Source organism: Pimephales promelas, chromosome 4, assembly GCF_988280905.1.
Source record: "Pimephales promelas chromosome 4, fPimPro1.hap1.1, whole genome shotgun sequence".
NCBI lineage: Eukaryota > Metazoa > Chordata > Actinopteri > Cypriniformes > Leuciscidae > Pimephales > Pimephales promelas.
Window position 1 is genome coordinate 20,960,818 of NC_142772.1, and position 19,430 is coordinate 20,980,247.

Consider the following 19,430-nt stretch of genomic DNA (forward strand, 5'->3'; position numbering starts at 1 on the left):
AAAACAACAGAGAAAAAATATACCAAAGAGAACAACAAATACTACAACATGTTCTTTAATTTTCCACAGCACAGCAACAAGTATTTGGGAGGAAATGTGTTACTGCCATGATGTCACAGTAAAAATAACTAGTTCCTAAAATATGAAGAATTAGTCATATGGTCCTACATTTCATGCAATAATTTTTTTTTACCTTTTGATTCTGAGGTAAATTTAAATGTTTTAATACATTCAGTTTTACATAATATGGTTTTCCATTTGTTTACAGAGCCACATTCACATATAAAATTGGGTCATCCATTGTATAAAAGGAACAAATTATCTTGTTTTTACTAAATTAAAATAATACAGAAGAACAATGTTTTTAAAAGGAAGACACTGAGAATTTAATCTAAGGAATTCAAGCATATGAAATGTTACAAGTAAACACACAGAATATATCCAGATAAACATTTATTTCCACAGAAACTACTGCCAGATCCTAGACAGCCCATTTTTCTGTCCTTAGTTCCAATTTTTTGACGAGACCCTCCCCGATGATGCGGAAATCCTGCAGGATGGCCTCTATGTTTGGCATGGTGGTTGCCACATCTCCGTTCACCTCCACACGGCGGGCATTCATTAAAGATGTCTGAGAACAGAAAATCAGGAGTCATGACGTGCCACAAATCTTAATTGTGAGCCAATTGACTTAAATCATGCCAACCATAGTCAGGGTCATAGTAAATAAAAGCTAAAAAAAGAATAATAGAGGAACCTTGAAGGGTTGCGGCTTGAAGGCAGTTGGCTTCCACAGCACTCCGATCACGGTTCCACCAAATGGGTCATAAAAAAACAGAGCCAGATCTCCAAATGCATCCTAAAAGTCCCAAGAGAACTGGTATAAGATGGATCTGACATACCAAGGGTATTAATGTGAAAAGATTCAGTGAAATTAAATTAAAAACTACACAAACCCTGAGTTCAGAGAGATACAGTCGGGCCGGATCATAGTCTATAACTGGCAGAGCTCCTCCTGAGGCGGATGGCTCGCCTCTAAAGGTGCCGTTTTGGAAGGTGATGGCAGGAGGATCCACAGCTTTAGCTAACAGAGGAACCTGCTGTGGAACGAGGTGGATCAGAACATCATAATCCTCCAGAGGAGGTCGAAATGCCACCTAGAAACAAAGAAAGGAAAAAGTGAGGTTAAAGACAAAAAGATGACAGCTGCATACATTGGCAGAATAGAATAAATATAGAGGAACTGACCCGGATGTCCTGCTTTTGACTGGAGTCAATAAGATGAGTCTCCAAAACACGCAAACTCTCTGCTGCAAGCATGACAGCACGCTGAAGCATCTGTGTGGAGCCAGCACCAGTTATATTTACTGTACATATAACACATGATCATCTATAGAACACTACTGCATTTACAAACCTGCACAGAAGGCGTCTTTTTAGTCCACACAGAGAGTTTCTTGTCAGTGGGAGTGGCTATGAACATGGTGGGAAGAGATTCTCTAGAGGCCACAAAGTCATTCTTTATATCTGTGTGGTCAGCAGCTGAAAAATAAAAATACTCATTTCAGTATCCACAAATGTTTTAACACATGAAAAGACAATTAGTCCTGCTACTGGTCAGTGTGTTAGTCTGTGTCGACTAGTTGTGGATGAAATAACTTCAGTTGTGCTTGTTCTACACATGTCAACAGCAGAAGCAAAACTCCTTGGTCCAGGTGCAGCTGCGTGACATTTGTGCAATAATTTATATTAAAGTGGTAAAAACAAAAAAAGTGAATGTTCATCATTTTACACTACCATTGAAAAGGGTCATTTTTTGTGTGTGTGGAAGAAATAAATACTCTTATTCAGCAAGTAAAACTAAAGACATTTATGTTACAAAAGATACCTGTGGAATAAATCCTGTTATTTAGAATTTTCTAGGGATGATTGCATGGCAAAAATCATAAATCACAAATATTATTGGTCAATGTTAAAATCACGATTATTTAACCATTATTTGTGGTCGATAGGATTATTTCACAATACAAGTACGTTTTAATATTTATCGATTACACATTTATCGATACTTCAGAAAAAAAAACAAAAAAAACGAATATCTTGTATAAGAAAAAGGTCCTAAAAATAATTACGTAAAACAAATGGACCAATAAATACAACAGAACGAAAATGTAAATTAAATAGTGGTTTAAGTTCTTTAGGAAAATGTACTAACAGTGGTACCCTAAAACAAATGTGTGTTTCAGTCTCTGGTGTGAAAAGATGGAATCTTCTAGAAAATGATCTAAAATGTTGTTCAAATATCTTACAATTTAAAAATAATTATAAATAAAAAAGATACTTCGTCTATAAAGAGGAATGTGAAAACTAATAGAATTATTACAAGAATTATGTTTTCGTTGTTATTTTGGTTGTTGGATCAGTCATTATTGCATCTTTGTTGTTTTTGTTTGTTTAGTATTATGTAAGCAGAATTAGTATTAATAGATAATAATATTAATAATAGATAATAATATTAATAATAGATAATAATATTAATAATAGACAAAGAGAGAAAAATGTGTTATAATTGAAGGTAGATTATATCTGGTTTGGGCTAGTCTGTATATGTATGTGTATATGCATGTATATATATATTTTTCCTTAAATTTTTCTGTTGTTTGTCATTTTATGTTGGTGAGGTCATCTAATTTGTGAATCTTGTTTATAGGAATGGGGTAGGAGTTTACTCCTACTCCTGTTCTTTTTTTTGTCATGGAATGTACTTTTGTTGTGTTTGTTGGATTTGTTAAATTGTTCTTGTGGTATTTCGTGTTGCATTACCATGAAAAGAGAATAGAAAATAAATGAAATGAAAAAAATTAAATACTTTATAAAACTACTTAAAGGGATACTCCACTTTTTTTTTGGTAATAGGCTCATTTTACCACTCCCCCAGAGTTAAACAGTTGGGTTTTACCGTTTTCGAATGTATTCAGCCGATTTTTTGATATTTAGTTTCTGGTCTCATTGACTTCCATAGTATATTTTTTTCCTACTAGTTATTCAGTCAAGATCAGTGAGTGACTTTCCTTTCATTTGTAGTTGATTATAACTTGCTGACATACATACTGAAGCAGGCATATTATGACATACTGAAGCAGGGATATTAGGCTGTGGTCACTTTAAGAGCTAATGCATGGATTCAGTATACTGATACACATACGTTTCTTTCTCATCTGTGTACATTTACTTATGAGTCATTTCATTTTTGCAGCGTAATGCCCTTTTTAAAAACACTGTTTAATATCAACATTACATGTAACACGTCCTGTCCTGCAGTTTAGCAACAGTAGACTGCATTTTACAACATTTATTTGGCTCTTTTGGATGTTAAGTTTGGGCTTTTAGGGAAGAACAAACGCAGACTGATGTGAAGGAAAGGAAGCGGCACAATAAACTTTTACCATGATTATCTTGTTTTCATAACCGTTGGAAACCAAAATTGAAATTGAAAATCAATTCCGATAATCACACAGCCCTGTCCTGAAAAAAAGTATTACGGTTTCCACAAACATATTAAGCAGCACAAATGTTTTCAAACTTGATAATAATAAGAAATGTTTCTTGAGTACCAAATCTGAAACGTTTGAATGGTATTATTAGCAAAAAAAAGAAAAATATTCTAAGTGAGCCATGGAATTATGAGATAGACTGAGTTCAATCACCATGCAGTTAATCAAGTGGCGCCCAAAGTGAGATATGAGTGGGGTTTTTTTTTGCACTGTTCAAGACAATAATCAGTTGGATGACTATATGATTAAGAATGACTGAGTAGTCGTGTAATTCCTAAAATAAACCAAAGGTCTAATCCTAGAGATGAAGCTTACCTGTGAGTTTGCCATTGAGGTTGACTATAAGGGGATTGTTTTTCCAGTCAAAAGTGGAAAGCAAATGAAGGAAGCGAAGGAACCCCACCTGAGGAGAGCTGGAAAAAGTTTGTGGCGTCACTGTATATGTATACAATAAAATAATTAATAAATAAATGAGCCAGAAGACCATATTACCTTGGTGGAGTGAAGGGTGCAGGATGTAGGAAAAGTGACGCCACCAACAGGTCAGCTGCTTCCTCTTGGATATATTCCAAAAGGAACTGAGATGCCAGCCAACGCTTAGCCAGGCGGCACACGACACCAAAACACCCAAGCTGCTGCTGGAGCCTAACATGTAACATGTCAAGTTATCTATTTATCTAAACAAGCCACTTGTCAAAAGGCCGAATGAAACGAGTGCATCATGCATGTTTATGTATGCGTGTTGTACCCATGCAAGGTGCTGGTTAGGAAAGGTTTATGCTGAGTCTCCAGCTCCAGTGCCTGGGCCTCAGCGTTTTCCCTGTAGATCAGCATTCCCTCAGGGGTCAGGCTTTCCCTCAGGATCTGCGGTTCTCTGTGATATGCCACCTGGATTCGGAAGGCTAGCCCATCCTGAACGGATACAGACATTAAGTGTGATGAAATTATTTGCTCATAACTCCATAGGGACAAATATTATTACTATCATAAATGTGAAAAACAACAGCAACGTGCACAAATTACCTTACACACATCCAGGTAGGCAGGTGTTGCATGACATTTGTAATTGTGTTGCTTGCAAAGCAGTTCTCCCAAGCTGATGTGAAAAGCTGCCTTGATGTGGCGTATTGCCAGGTGCTCACTGGGCCATTTTCCACTTCCCTCCAAATGAACAATGACTAGAGAAACAAATGACAAAAGGCGATGAAAGATAACAGCATGCATATTCAAATACCAAAATAGAGTGCTCCAGGAATGAGTCTAAAACATGGAAAACAAGTTCTTTCACTTCCAGTTCCATAGTCTGAATGAATCATTTTTTATTTCTTTTCATTTCCTTTTCCTCAACATGATCATTAGCAACAGAACATATTTTAACAAAAAATAATAAGAACAAAATCTCAGCATGTTTAAAAGAGAAGAAAAAAATATATAGAAAAAAAGGACTATTTAGTCTCAAAGTCAATGGGCCTGAAATAAGATCTGTGGTGAACACAAGCTCAGGAGAGTTTCACATTTTATTCTATAAAATGCATCAGTATTACCCCCTTGTGTTTTTTTAAGCTTTTAAGTGTCTTGAAAAAGGTGGTAGCTAATAACTGGCTAAATAGGACTAGAGGTTGGCGATATTAAACATCAGCATGCCAAAAAGTAAAACTCATCTACTCATCTACGAGTGTACTTTTACAGCATCATTGTGTTATAACTTGCAAATTGTTTCCAAATTTCAAATAAAAATTAGCAGAAGCATTTAAACGTGATAATTTTCTCACTCTGATGTCATTCCAGACTTTTTTTCTTATGTGAAATAAAGGTGAACTGCTAAAGTATATCCTAGCTAGCCACTCTATTTCATATAATTAAAGTGAATGAGGGCCAGTCTGGTCAGCATGGGAATTACAAATACTTGATACATGCTGCGTTCATGTGCTATGGAAAATAGGATATTTTCCACTTGTGAACTGGTATTTACCAGACTGTTGCATTCAAGTGCTTTTGTTGTCTTAATGTGGTAAAAAGACGGAGATCCAGACCTGTTATTTAGCTAAAACTGTTTTTGATTGCTTAAGTCATCTGCAACAGCAAGAAAATGATTTATCAAAACTCAAAAGGTAAATAATATGCTGTATATTTTCTAGATCATGAATAGTATATATTTTTACCATTCATGACTCCTGCATTGCTCTCCACCATTTTGAAAAGGTCAAAGGTTATATCATCTCGGCAACTCGTCCATCAAAATATTCTACGAGTTGCCCAGTGGTAAATACCACACGAGGGGGTATTCATGTGCATTTTCCACGTCGGCTTTTGGTATTTACCATAATTACAATAGCACATGAACGCACCAAAAGTCTTCAACACAGTACCTTTGATAGGGGTGATGTAACAAGGGCAAGGTTTTTCCTTCCGTGGCACTAAGCCGAGCTGGTTCTTCTTTCTGTCAAAAAAGGAATAGAGCAGCTTCACAGGAACTGGAGGGAAAACCTGCAGAGGACAAATGAGGAAAAGTCTGAAAATTAAAAGATCAACTTGAGTGCATAACACAACTGAATCTAGCGAGGAGGTGTCTGACCTGTGTGTATCTCAAGGCCTGGTGGGCACCCTGCACGGATGTTATAGACAGTGGCAGCCCCTCCAACTGCCAGAGCTTCCTGCTCAGGTCATCATAAGACTGAACCACCTTCAGACTCTCCTCCTCTCCTGTAGTGCCCATCTGGGTGACAAATAGAAATCAACACAAGCTTGTGCCGATGAAGCAACCCGATTACCAAATTTCACACGTGTAGCACAATCACTTTTATGAAATACCTCTTTGCTAATTTTGATGACATCATCCAGCTGTCCACCCACAAGTCTCACACATGATTCAGGGATATCGGCATGACTAAAATTAGAGAAAATTACAAATAAAACGAGAATGTTATTTATGCAAAAACATGTCAAGGAAAAGCTTATAAAAACACAAAAAAGATTCATGCTAAATATTATGCTAACCATAAAAAGAAACGAAATGTTCCACAGCACCACCTCGACAAATATTCAATTAGATCCTGATTTAGATCTCAATTCAATTTGATTAGACTCCTTGTATTTCAGTAATAATATCCATTTTGCTTATATAAGTGTTATTTTAGTAACTTTTTATTGTAAAAATAAACATATATTACTTCTTATAGATATTACGAACTGCAAACTGTTCAAAGGGCTTTAAACGATTCCAGACGATGAATAAGGGTCTTATCAAGTGAAATGATCGCTCATTTAATAAATAAATAACAAAGTTTAAGTTTTATAAGCTCAAATGGTCGCCTTGCTCTGTTCTGTGACACACGTTTGTGACTCTCCTGTTCGAACTCGTTCATCAAAATGAACAAATCTTTTTCCGAGTCATTTGGATCATTCAACGAACGAAACGAACGAATTTGATTCGGAAAAAGATTTGTTCATTTTGATAAACGAGTTCGAACAGGAGAGTCACGAACGTGCATCATAGAACAGAGCAAGGCGAGCATTTGAGCTTATAAATCTTAAACTTTGTTTTTTTTTTTTTAATTGAGCGATCGTTTCGCTAGATTAGACCCTTATTCATCATCTGGAATCGTTTAAAGCCTTTTGAACAGTTTGCAGTTCGTACTGAAACTGTCTTTTGGACCTTGAACCGTTTGGTTCCCACTAAAGTGCATTAAATGGAGAAAAATGCTGGATTGTTTTCATCAAAAACCTTAATTTCTTTTCAACTGAAGAAAGAATGACCTGGACATCTTGGATGACATGGGGGTGAGTAAATTATCAGCAAATGTTTTTTGAAAAGTGAACTAATCCTTTAAGTACACTTTTAGAGAGTGTAAATTGAGTCCTATAAAGGCTAGAATAGAGACGTACAGCTGTAGTAGGTGAGTGATGATCTCCAGCAGAATGAATCTTCTCTGACAGGTGGAGCTCCCTGACCACAGCACTGCCTCAGTGATGGATCCGTCCTGGAAGCGCCGCAACTCTGAGCGAGAGCCCCACAGCTGCCTAAACTCATCTGCCTTCAAACACCAACAACAGAGAGAGTGTTTGGACACTGTTACAGAACCACAAGACACATACACAGACGTCACTGGAAATGTGGGCTAGTTTACCTTGGGGTTATCTGCTGGCGGTCCTCTCTCAAGAACAGAGAGAGCTTGTTCAAGGTTCAGCATCAAACCAATATTCAAAGGCGGCTGGTCCTTATGCTTAGGAGGTGCACTGTCCACCGGCCACTGCAAAAATAATTTACACACATTAAAACAATGTATACAGACCGTTTAGGAACGCTTTTATTGGTAAAATAGCCAATCTGATCGTTAAAAGATGCATGCAGGTGCATATTTTGACCAATGTTAAAGGTAAATAATCTACCTCAGGGTCTTGAGGGAGTGAGTGTACCAGAAGGTTGATCCTTTCTCCAAGCCCTCGTTGCAAGAGGGACAAAATGAAAGGAAGTGCACTTAGGACATAGTTCCCGCTGTGGTCCATGAGCTCATTGAGGAGTGAAAGCTTCTTACAAGAGGCCTGCAAATTCACCAGCCCACTCAGTCTGAGAAGGAGAGCGAGAAAGAGTTTTCAGAAAAACATAATTACAATTAAAGCTGCAAGCAGCATTTTGCGGGGTTCAAGCAGTTTAGGCCTTTAAGGCCTTTAAGCACAAAAGCATCAAAAGACATTAAGTTTTATGTAGCAAGCATTATTTACCATGATAAACCATATTTCAATGTTATTTTTCATGATTTACCATGTTCTAGTATGATTTACCATGAATCTAACATGATTTTCCATAGTTTACCTTGATATACCATGTTATAGGATGGTTTACCACAATATAGCAAGTGAAAAGACTATTAATAAGAAAAGTGGCCAGCAGAGGGCAGTAGAAGACCACTTATTGGCACACTTCCATTTTGAAATGCTTTGTTTCTCCACTATTCTGCACTAAAGCAAACCATTTTTTTCATGTTAACTTCATAAAGCATGCTTACACACAAACGCACGCACACGCACACACACACACACAAACACACACACATTTATAGTGTGTACAGTATATGTATAGTTTGACTGCAAAACATTAACAAAAAGAAATTTGTTAAATAAATTAACAATGCAAAATATAGTGTGTACTAGGGGTGGAGCCGAATACGGTATTCGGAAAGGCACAAATAATGTGTTTTTTACGAATACTTATTCCGAACAAATACTTAAAAAATATTTGTGTTCGGGAACAAGAAATACTGTATGTCAAAAAGCTGCGTTCCTCACGAGACCGCAGTGCGAGAGTTGAGTGAGCGACGTTCAGGAAGAGGTGACTGACACAGGCTGCTCCACACAGCAACAGAGAGGGCTCGGCTGAGCGAAAAAACACTTAACTGCATCACTATTTTTGTTGAATAGATGTTTGTACCTTAACTAGGTTCCAGAGGCAGTTTATAACTTTCGGGAAGCGGAGTTTGATCGGGATTATATTCCATTATTGACGTCTGCAGACGAGTGCTCTCCTGTTCGCTCTGTTTACGTAGCTCTGTTAGCTCGGTAACGGTAATTATTTGTTTCTTATATGGCTTGGTTGAATTCTAATGTAGAGTGCGGTCTGTTATTATAACAGGCCGCTGCTTATAAGTATAACACACCGTTGCCACGAAAAACAGAGCGTTGCCATGGATTCTAAACGTAGAGACAGAACGGACTATTTTTCTTTTTTATCGGCAATCGTTTTTTAAATCAATAAACTCCTGTTTATATCTATATTTTGAGTCAAATTATTGATTTACTTGGTAGGTAGCAATGTAATAAGCAGGGTAATGTAGAGCGAGGCGGTTGTTACAGCAAATATAAACCCGCAGGCTTTGCGTAATCCCTAACTTATTCTGTCTGTTAAGCGTCCTTCACCGTGGTGTTGGGGTTCATAATGTTCACAATTGTATTTTATTAGTTGTTGGTTTAACCATGGTTCATGAGGTAATGGCTGACTGTTATTTTCTTCTCAATGACTTTTCTTGTTACATGTTCATTGCTGGATTTATAGAAAAACACCAACCAATATTGCATAATGGATATAATTAAATAATTCATAATAGTAATTGAAAAGATTTCCTTTCTAATCTCTTTCAACTCCATTTCGCTTTTTCAATGAGACTCTGCCACTTCACCATGCACGACTCACCTGTTGCCTATAAATTGATTGTGAACCCTTTGGCTCATTCTTTGCACTCTTTCCTGGCATTTTGATGCATAACTGTGTGTGTCTTCATGAATTACGTGAGTCCATCTATTAATTTGATTGTGTTTACATTGTTTATGCCTTTTTATGATTTAATGTCACTGTCAGCCTGTGCGCTGCTAATTGATTAATTTGTTTGCCAGACATGTGCCCTGAGCCATGTTGAAAGATTGTTTGTTTCAATGATTTTTTTACAGCCTGTTTTATTGTGATTAGTACTCATATCTTTGTTCATTTATATCATTGTTCCTTTTGTGTTGATTGATCACTGTCACCAATTGTATTATTTCTTTATCTCCTTATGCAACAACACACAAACAATGCATTGATCCAAAGTCAACAGGCACCTAAGACGAACTCTTTCATATTGCGCTGCATTACTGTGTTGTTGACTATTACTGACGGTAAGGTTGTACTGTTGACCCTCGCGCAGCCTCTCGAGCAGAAATCTACACAAATGAGCGCAGAACACACTCAGACCCCATTTACACCTGGTATTAAAATGCGATCTGTATCCAGATAAGTTATCCGGATAATAAAAAAACGCATGTTAATGCAAGGTGTAAATGCGTTGTGATCGCGATTGGATCTGCCTGACCACATCTGCAGGTAGTCTGGCTCGCATTGTGTCCGGATCTTTACTAGGTGTAAACGCAATCTGGTTGTTGAAACCACATATGTATATTTTACTCCTCCCAAAAAGGCAAAAAAATAAACGAGTAAGCTTGTTATATAGGCTATAAGTCATGTTATAGTCAGATATGACGGCGCTACTGCGACACGGATCACCCATCACCGCTCATGAGCGTCTATTCATCGAGCCAACGTGCAAACATCGCAAATAAAAGTGAAAGTAAGTCACAGACGCTTAACACACAATCATCTTCAAGTAAAGAAACGAAATTATCTTACCAGCGGTGTTTCCACTCTTTTATTGATGTCTTTGATTTGGAAATTAGCTGATGATCAACGAAATGCAGCTCATATCTGTTGCTTTTGGTGTCGTTCAATCCATTAAATCTGCGTACGCGGGAGTTTAAGATCGGATTTATATCCGTTTTGCAAAAACACATGTATGTGGCCAGGTGTAAATGGAATCGGTACTTATTATCCGGATAACTTGTCTGGATACAGATCGCATTTTAATACCAGGTGTAAATGGGGTCTCTTATTTTTCCTGAACACCATCACGATTGAAAATGTGACATTGATTTCCTACAACAGTTCAATAAACAGTAAAAAATTAAATCACTTACATTTTAGATGCTATATTGGCTGTTTTTGTTGTGTTTCAGCAGCGAAAATAGTTCCAAACAACACAGCAGAACCACGGCACATGTCACAGGAACACTCGACGTGTTTTCATTACTGAATCATTCAGCATTTTGAACGAATCGATTGAGTCAAAGATTCAAAGACACATTCAAAAACATCGGTCTCATTCTTGAATGATCAAACGAATCGTTTGAATGAATGAATTGAATGACTCACTCATTAAGACGGTCGCCTGCCACCACCTACTGGCGGTTTAGTGTTAAATGTTTAAAAGTAGTATCATTCTTTCCCAGTTTCTTATGTAAATTTAAATAAATGTCATAACATTATTTTATGCAATTGTGTTTTTTCAGTGTAAATGATTTAATTTGATCAGCCCCTAGAGTAACAGCCCATAGTGTCTTATTATTCGAAATAATACACCAGAATTTATAGTTTACCCACCTCTTTTTTTACCACTACACCTCTGACCATAGTGTACATTAATTTACCACGTTCTAGCATGATTTATCATTATTTACAGTGATTGGGGCTTGGATGATTGGATTTTAATGTGATTCTAGGAATATAGTATAGCTATTTACCACGTTAATAGCAATTATGTGAAGATTCAGAACAACTGAAGTGATAAACTTTGACAAAAAAAATGATTGTGATCAATATTTGACTAAATGTGATTGCAAATGTTAAAATAGATCATTAATAAAGTCATAATATTAATTATAGTTGAGTAGTGAGACACTTACTATTTTGAACAGCAGAGGGCAGTAAAACACCACTTATTGGCTTAATAGACCATCATTTTGATATCATTTCACCTTTTTTAACTGTTATTTAGGCATATTTTGTCAGATCTGTCTGAAAATGTTCATGATTATTTAATGTCACGTGTTCTGACTTGTTTATTGAAGAGATCAACGCTTTCAGGGACACTGAAAGTGTAGTAATAGATGGCTTCAACACACTAAATGTTGAAGCCATCCTATTATAGTCATCCACATGACGTAGTTCAACTTTTTGTTATAATTATTGATCTAGAGAGTCCAGAGAATTGTACTGCACTGGTTTTAACATTATGATATGATCAGAGATGGAAAACACCATTTACAGCCAATACTGGCAATTTACCATTGGAAATACATGGTTTTAAAGCTTTTTAACAGTTATAGCGCCACCTATGGTCCGATCTCCATGAAACTGTGCATGCTTCTTCAGCATGTTATGACACATATGCTCATCAATTTTTGTAAAGTTCTGAGTTTTTCTTTAGGATTTACAGGCTTTTGGGGGCTTTTTGTCACGCCCTTTTGTAAATGACCCTGTTATAGCAAGACAAATGACAAAGTTGAACTTTTTTTGGATAATTATTGATCAAGAGAGTCCAAAGAATTATCCTAGACTAGTCTGGTTCCGATCGGGCAAAAAACCAGGGACTAGTTCGCAAAAGTAGGTTTTTAACATATTCGTGAATATTTAACGAACGAATTGATTGACAGCAATGGTTCTTGAGGCAAAGTTGTTCATCATGAGGAGATCTATCAATTGATATACATTTTGTGGGGGTGTTTGCAACACCACGTGATTACAGAGCAATAAAACTCGTTAGCGCCAACTAGTGGCCGATTTCTTTCAAAATTCTTACAGACCTCTAGGGCCATGAGTCGAACATTCCCAACGAGTTTCGTTCCGATCGGCCTTCGTTAACCTTGTTTCATAGATGCTCAAACTTCATTGGCCGATGGCGGCCATGTTTTTTGAGATACACCAATGTCCTTATAGACTTACATGAGGCCTTGGACCAAGACACTGCATACCAATTTTCAAGTCAATCGGACTGACGGTCAGGTGTTTATCTGTTTTTTTCATTTTATAGCGCCACCTAGTGTTCAATCGTCGCGATTTTTTTACTGTCACCTCAAATTGAACTCTTACACATGTGTACCGAGTTTGGTGAAGATATCTCATTTACTTCTCGAGTTATAGCCATTTTAGTAAAATAGGCTCCTCCCACAACGTTTATTTTGCTTCCCCTAGCGACCGAAACGAGAAATTTCAACATTTTTTTGATAATTATTGATCTTCAGACTCCAGAGAACATTTCTGCACTGGTTTGGTTCCGATCGGGCAAAAATCCAGGGACTAGTTCGCAAAAGTAGTTTTTTGACAAAATTCAAAATGGCGGAAAAATTTGCATACCGGAAATGAAATCGGAGATATACGTTTTTTTCGTCAGGTGACCAGCTTTCCAATGATATAAGACACTTGAGTGTACGACTTACGGTCTAGGAGCTATGAGCCATTTCGCGCAATTGGTCGCTATAGCGCCACCTATGGGCCAATTGGGCTCATAATTTGATAACCTCTCCTCGATTTTTGTACTACCATCTGACAAAGTTTCAGGTCTCCAGCCCTTACGGTTTGGTCTGCACGATGCGTTTTACGGCAGAATAATAATAATAATAAAAATCAATACAATTACAATAGGGTTTCAGCACTTCGTGCTTGAACCCCTAATAACACATGAATAACAGGTTTGTGTTTAAGGACACTTACTGAAAGACATTGTCATATGTTCTGATCATGGCTTTGGACGTCATGAGCAGAGCCTGGAAGCTGTCTACAGTCGGATCATCCCAGAACTTCAGCGAGAGTGATGCCTCGTGCTGGATCTGACAGGAAATTTAGAAACATTTGGACCGATTAAAACTTCCAATTCCAATACATGCATCAAATCAATTAAATATATGAGAAAGCCACCATATCAGTGTTATTTTAGTATTATCATTATACTTCTAGAGTATTTATTCATTTCCATTTAATTTTTGTTTTAGTAATTCATTTTTCATTTTAGTTTTAGTCAAATTGTTTATTTTTAGTTTTATTTCAATTAACAGAAATGTTTTATTTTTATTAATTTAGTTAACGATAATACCACTGCCCCAATATATTTTAAAGGCATTACATTATTTTGGCAGACAAGTAAATCTTTGACTAGAATACAGGACAACTGGTTACAGTCTTTATGTACAGTCAGGTCAAGGGGCCCTTTAATACATTTATTTAAAATGTATAATTACACTAAAATAACATGTTAAATTTACTTTAAATGTTAATTCTAGAAGCTGTATAGTAAGAGAATATCACATTCTCACTGAGCTAAATTGATACTAGATCAGAGCTCACCTGTTTGTAGGTAAAAGCTGTCATGTCTGCAAGCAGATTGAGATGCCCAGATGGGTCCACAAAGACCACGGAGAATGCTGCCTGGAAGTCCTGCAGTGAGGGCTGAAGCAGGAGAGAAGAGAAAGGCATTGTAATGCAAACAAGGCAAAACAGTTTAAAAAAACAGTGCATGCATGAGTCACTTCAGCTCACCGCTTTTGAGTCTGGGTTTCTAGCCAAGGTGATCCCGCTCTCTGTCAGATCTGTGGAAGCTGAAAATGTGAAAGGATAAAGCAGAAGTATATTTATATAGCGCTTTTCACAATAAAGATTGCATCAAAGCAGCTTCACAGAATCAATCAATGTTCGTTTCTTAGTGGAAAACATCCTCGTTTGGTAGAGCTGATCAAGGGTATTACTGATTGATTGATTAATTTGAATATCCCCAACTGAGCAAGCCAAAGGCAACAGTGGCAACATATTACAAAATATTATTTACTGAACAATAATAGTTAATGAACAATAACAGCCATTATACAAGAATACATTATACACAAATACAAAGTGTGTAGAATAGTCAAGTCAAGTCAAATATATTTAAAAAGCACTTTTTACAATACAGATTGTATCAAATCTGCTTCACAGTATCAATCAAAAGAACTTAACAGCGTTTGTTTATTACTGGAAAAAAAGACATCCAAGTTTGGTGGAGCTGATCAATGGTATGATGGGTCATTTAATTTGAATATCCCCAACTGAGCAAGCCAAAGGCAACAGTGGTAAGGAACCGAAAAACTTTATCAAGTGACCCAGATGATTAAACTGATGAATACACTCCCATAACCACCATAATAACAAGCTATAAAAATCAGTTATACTATGACCTTGCTTACCCAAGAAGTGCAGTGCATTCCTGAACAGCTGGTACGCATTCATGGTTTTGCCCACTTTGTGTGTGGATAGAAGATAAGCCATTAACATTGATGCATGGAAGCCGCAAAAACAACCTGCACCCTAAAGAAATGACAGAAACAGAATTTATTAAACAGAATTTGTGACTGCACAAAAAAAGACATTGTATCTTAAAAAAAAAAAAATCTCTAAGAACAAGTTGTTTAACTATAGTGTGGGGGGAAAAAACAGATAGACTGAACAAAATAGACAAAATATGTATGTACAAGTATGCTAAAGATACAATTATGCAAGAAGAAAGAGATAGTGCATGAATAAATGCATGTATAAACAGTGAAGAGTAATGTACATGTAGCGATTATGAACAACATTTTTTTTTTTAAATAAAAGGTCAAACTACAAAATAAATGAATCCAACAGGTTGTCACAATTTCTATTCAAGTCACTACTGTTATTTCAATGTGAGTAATACATAAAACGCACACGCAGAAATACTGTGGTCTTACCTGGTCCAGTTCTCTCTGTCTCATCCACACTTTGAGGAGGGCGACACCATCTCCAAAAGCAGGACACTGTGCGCTGATGGCTGATAGGAACTGAAGATGTGACAGTGGGAGATGATCTCCAAGAACTGTGCTGTTATAATGAGGAGTAGCGGGCCCACTGCTCTCTGCATGATAAAAAATGACAGAAAAATATTATGATGACATGTCGGTATGTGTTCTGCCTTGTGTGATCTCAGAAAGTTCCTCAGTACCTTGCTGCTTATTGGCAACACCTGTAAACCACTCAGTCTTGATGTTGTTTTTCCGAGGATGAAAGCGGCAAGGTTTAAGGAAGTCCGGAGGAGGAATGGCATGAATCCGCAACGTGACCTTACTGCTGTCTTTACCTACAGGTCAAACACAAAGGTTACATGATCATTTTAGTTTGAAGCAATGATGAAAACCCTTTAATTAATGCATGCTCCTGAACAAGATCAACTAGTCTAAGTGTTTTAAGTGTTCCAAGTGTTATCAGTGTACTCCAAGCACCAAAAAAAGCATCTGCTAAACAGTAATTAACTTGGAAGCCAAAATGATGTGAGCAGATATTAACAGTAGACATGGTGCGTGCACGTTCATGTATTTTGCTTTGGCATGAACGCATTTGCAAGTTAGTGTAGTGCAAACTTTTAAGAAGCTAATACGTGTTCACAAGCTAGTGTTAATACAATTGTACCTGTGGGTTTGAGAAGTAGGACTGGGCGAAGCCGGTTGCCATGGAGACATGAGTAGCACAGTGAACCCACCGACTCTGAGAAGCAGAGGTGCTGCGCCAGGCCAGCCAGATACAGCGCTCGCTTTCGTGGGTACCGCTGGTTAATGGCATCCATCGGGTGCAAAATAGACTTCAAAGAGAAGATAGTAACAGATTGAATCACTTGCACAATACTTTAGACAAACAGACATATACACGCATACACAGACAAAACATATGACAGAAAGATGGATACACACACATATTTTTATTAGGGCCCCAAAATATAAAGTCATCATTATTGTATAAAATGAGAAAAGTATGAAAAAAAAAATCACTTAAGAAAGAAATATTTTATTTGATTCAACATTCAAATGTTTCAGCTACAACAGCCATGATTTTTGTTTTCAGATGCTGCATCTACAGACTAAAACAGTTTGTTTGGCAACATTTTTCAAAAGATCTTATTTTATGTTTCGCAAAAGTCAGTCCTACAGGTTTGAAATGACATGAGAGTAAATAAGAATAATTTTCATTTTATGAAATAAATATATATATATATATTTTTTAAATAAGTGATACTCTAAATAAAGTAAAAATGCCAGTAGGTTGTGTCTAGATAAATAAGTCATTGAGTCATTCATTCGATCCGTTTAAACAGCTGAAACATTCAGGGATGAAGTAAAGGGCTCTCTTTATAAATGGGCCATTTAACCATCGGTTCACTTGATTGATTACACGGATACATTCAGAAACGAAACACCGCTGTGTGTTGCTTGGAGCGCACAACAGTTCTACTGTGGCTTTACAGTTAATATTTTTGTTGGCAAAATTGAGAAAATAACAAAACAGACAATGTTGTATTGTAATATTGTACCTGATATATACTATTGTTGTATAAAATCAATATCACATTTACACAAAAACAGATTTCTGTTAAAACAAATATTCTAACTGTATTCTATAGGCAACATCACAAAGTGAGTTTCCTGCTTCATGTTCATCACCAATCAACTGTATGAAATGTATGATGACTGTAAGTCAGGGCGGGTGCGTTAATTAATTGTATTTGCATTATACTTCCATAACTAATTAAATCCACACATTAAACCGACAGTAAAATATATATTCATAAACAGCAGTCAACAAGTGGGTCAAAACCTTTCATCGAAGTCATACATGAATTTTGAATACCCGTTCTCGTCTTAGGACAACTTTGATTAACTTTATGATCCACTTCAAATGTGTGTGTATATATATATATGAAGAGTTCAGATGCAAAAGCCTCTAAATGCCATTTGAAATTTTCTCCTTTAATGATGATTTTTATCAAACTTGTATATTTAAGTTCAGTAATTTCACTTAAATAACAATTAATAGGTAATTATCATTGCCATTTAAGTGAAATCACTGAACATAAATATACAAGCTTGATAAAAATGATCATTCTAGAAGAAAATTTCAAATGGCACTTAGAGGCTTTTGCATCTGAACTCTTCATATATATATATACAGACAGATGCTAGAACTATGGTTAGATAGATGCAAGATGGATCGATGTATAGATGGACAAAGAGAGACATGTGTTGCATAAATAGCACCATTGTTTTGGAGTTTATAACTTACAGCTGGAATAGTGACAGCCAAGTCCACAATGACTCTGGGTTTGATACAGGTCCCCAGTGGATAACTGCCAACCACATCAATTGATGCAGGAGGCTCCATGTGAAATTTGCCTTTTGATTCCAGCGAGGCGAAGAGGAATGGGACTTCCACACCTGGCAACCATGAAAGATCATCCAACTAGACAGAAAGAAAAGGCTAATAAGAAAATTATGCTGACAGCTACCATAGAGATCAGTAAAAAAGGTGTTAAAGCTACGCTGCTGATGACAATGTAAATGCTTCACAAATGTCTAACCTCCACAACTTCAGAATCAGGCACAGACTGCAGGGAATCTGTAACCTCCTGCACAAAAGATTCCACCAGCTTATTCCTGTGCTCACTAAGGGCCACTTCTTTCAGCAGTTCTTCCATCTGAACATCAACCATATAAATCAGTGATAAATAAAGCTGAATATATTGTAATAATGCACATAGTCTCATGCATTGATAAATAATTCACAGTTCACAGCCATGCCATGCAGTGAGCAACTCATTGAGCAATCAGTGAGCACACTATAGCTTACAATAAAACATGTATGCAGCTATGGTAACATAAAATGACAGTAAAACATGAATGTGATTTCTGACCTGCATTTTCAATATGCTACAGTGGAAGAGATTTTCTGCTTCTTTCAGCTGATTGAGCTCTTCCACTGTGGGGGCTTTGAATAGCTCCTTTTTGGACAGTTTGAGAGGCCGTAAGACCCCACCATCCGAGACTGTGTCATTTGCCTTTCGCTTGGGATCCTTAGATTGTTTTGCACTCTTGTTCTCCATTCCTTCTTTAATATTGTTATCTGGTTCTTCCATCTGTTGAAGAGATGTTACGGTTGGTTGGTATTACTCTTCAGTAATGTTTATACACTTTCTTTATTTGCATTTACTAAACAAAACAATCTAAACGTAAAGGTTTAAATATTTTGTAAAACAATTAGCAAAAGTGGTGTATTTTGATAATACAGCATTTCTAAGTAATATAATAAAAACAAATGCGTGACACCAAACCTCATGAAACTTTTCTTCAATTAATGACGATTTCTTCCTCTTTTTCTTAATTTGCACAGGATTTACAATAAGCTTTTAGAAGAGTAAACACACAAAAAAATCATTAATTTACAGTTTCTTCTGATTCAACGAGTCGCTCACATGGGTAACACATGGGACATACTAAACTAGCACAATACGCCAGTTCACTGATTGGTTCGTATGAAGTCAATCTTTCAACGGATTGGCTGCTGAGCATTTGTTCCGCCTCCAACCATGGTCAAGGTAGGTAGAGTTTAAATTTGACGCCTCTCTGGGAATATTAAATGTATTCAAATCTTTTCTGATATTAATGTTATAAATATTAAACAAATACAACGCACGGGAAATATAT

General features: G+C 36.7%; 1 protein-coding gene across 1 annotated transcript; it reads right to left on the reverse strand.

Moving 5' to 3' along the window:
* Positions 1-39: 39 nt before the first annotated feature.
* Positions 40-19,234, reverse strand: nol6 (nucleolar protein 6 (RNA-associated)). Its single transcript, XM_039662443.2, has 26 exons — positions 19,058-19,234; positions 18,641-18,862; positions 18,308-18,424; positions 18,013-18,189; positions 16,369-16,537; positions 15,905-16,039; positions 15,654-15,817; positions 15,129-15,249; positions 14,449-14,507; positions 14,257-14,358; positions 13,627-13,742; positions 7,944-8,121; positions 7,682-7,804; positions 7,440-7,588; positions 6,366-6,441; positions 6,130-6,270; positions 5,924-6,041; positions 4,578-4,732; positions 4,303-4,466; positions 4,047-4,199; positions 3,870-3,967; positions 1,418-1,542; positions 1,249-1,338; positions 957-1,157; positions 758-859; positions 40-631 (listed from the first exon to the last, which is right to left on the reverse strand). The coding sequence occupies exons 2-26, from the start codon at positions 18,860-18,862 to the stop codon at positions 482-484; spliced, it is 3,405 nt and encodes a 1,134-aa protein (XP_039518377.2). The 5' UTR covers positions 19,058-19,234; the 3' UTR covers positions 40-481.
* Between the last annotated feature and the right edge of the window lie 196 nt (positions 19,235-19,430).

Excerpts from the sequence above, each read along its gene's own strand:
- nol6 (XM_039662443.2), bottom strand. The coding sequence starts at position 18,862 with ATGGAAGAACCAGATAACAATATTAAAGAAGGAATGGAGAACAAGAGT. Across the intron at positions 16,538-18,012 it reads TGGCTGTCACTATTCCAGCT|TCTATTTTGCACCCGATGGA; the intron begins GTAAGTTATAAA and ends TTCTCTTTGAAG. Across the intron at positions 7,589-7,681 it reads CGCCAGCAGATAACCCCAAG|GCAGATGAGTTTAGGCAGCT; the intron begins GTAAACTAGCCC and ends TGGTGTTTGAAG.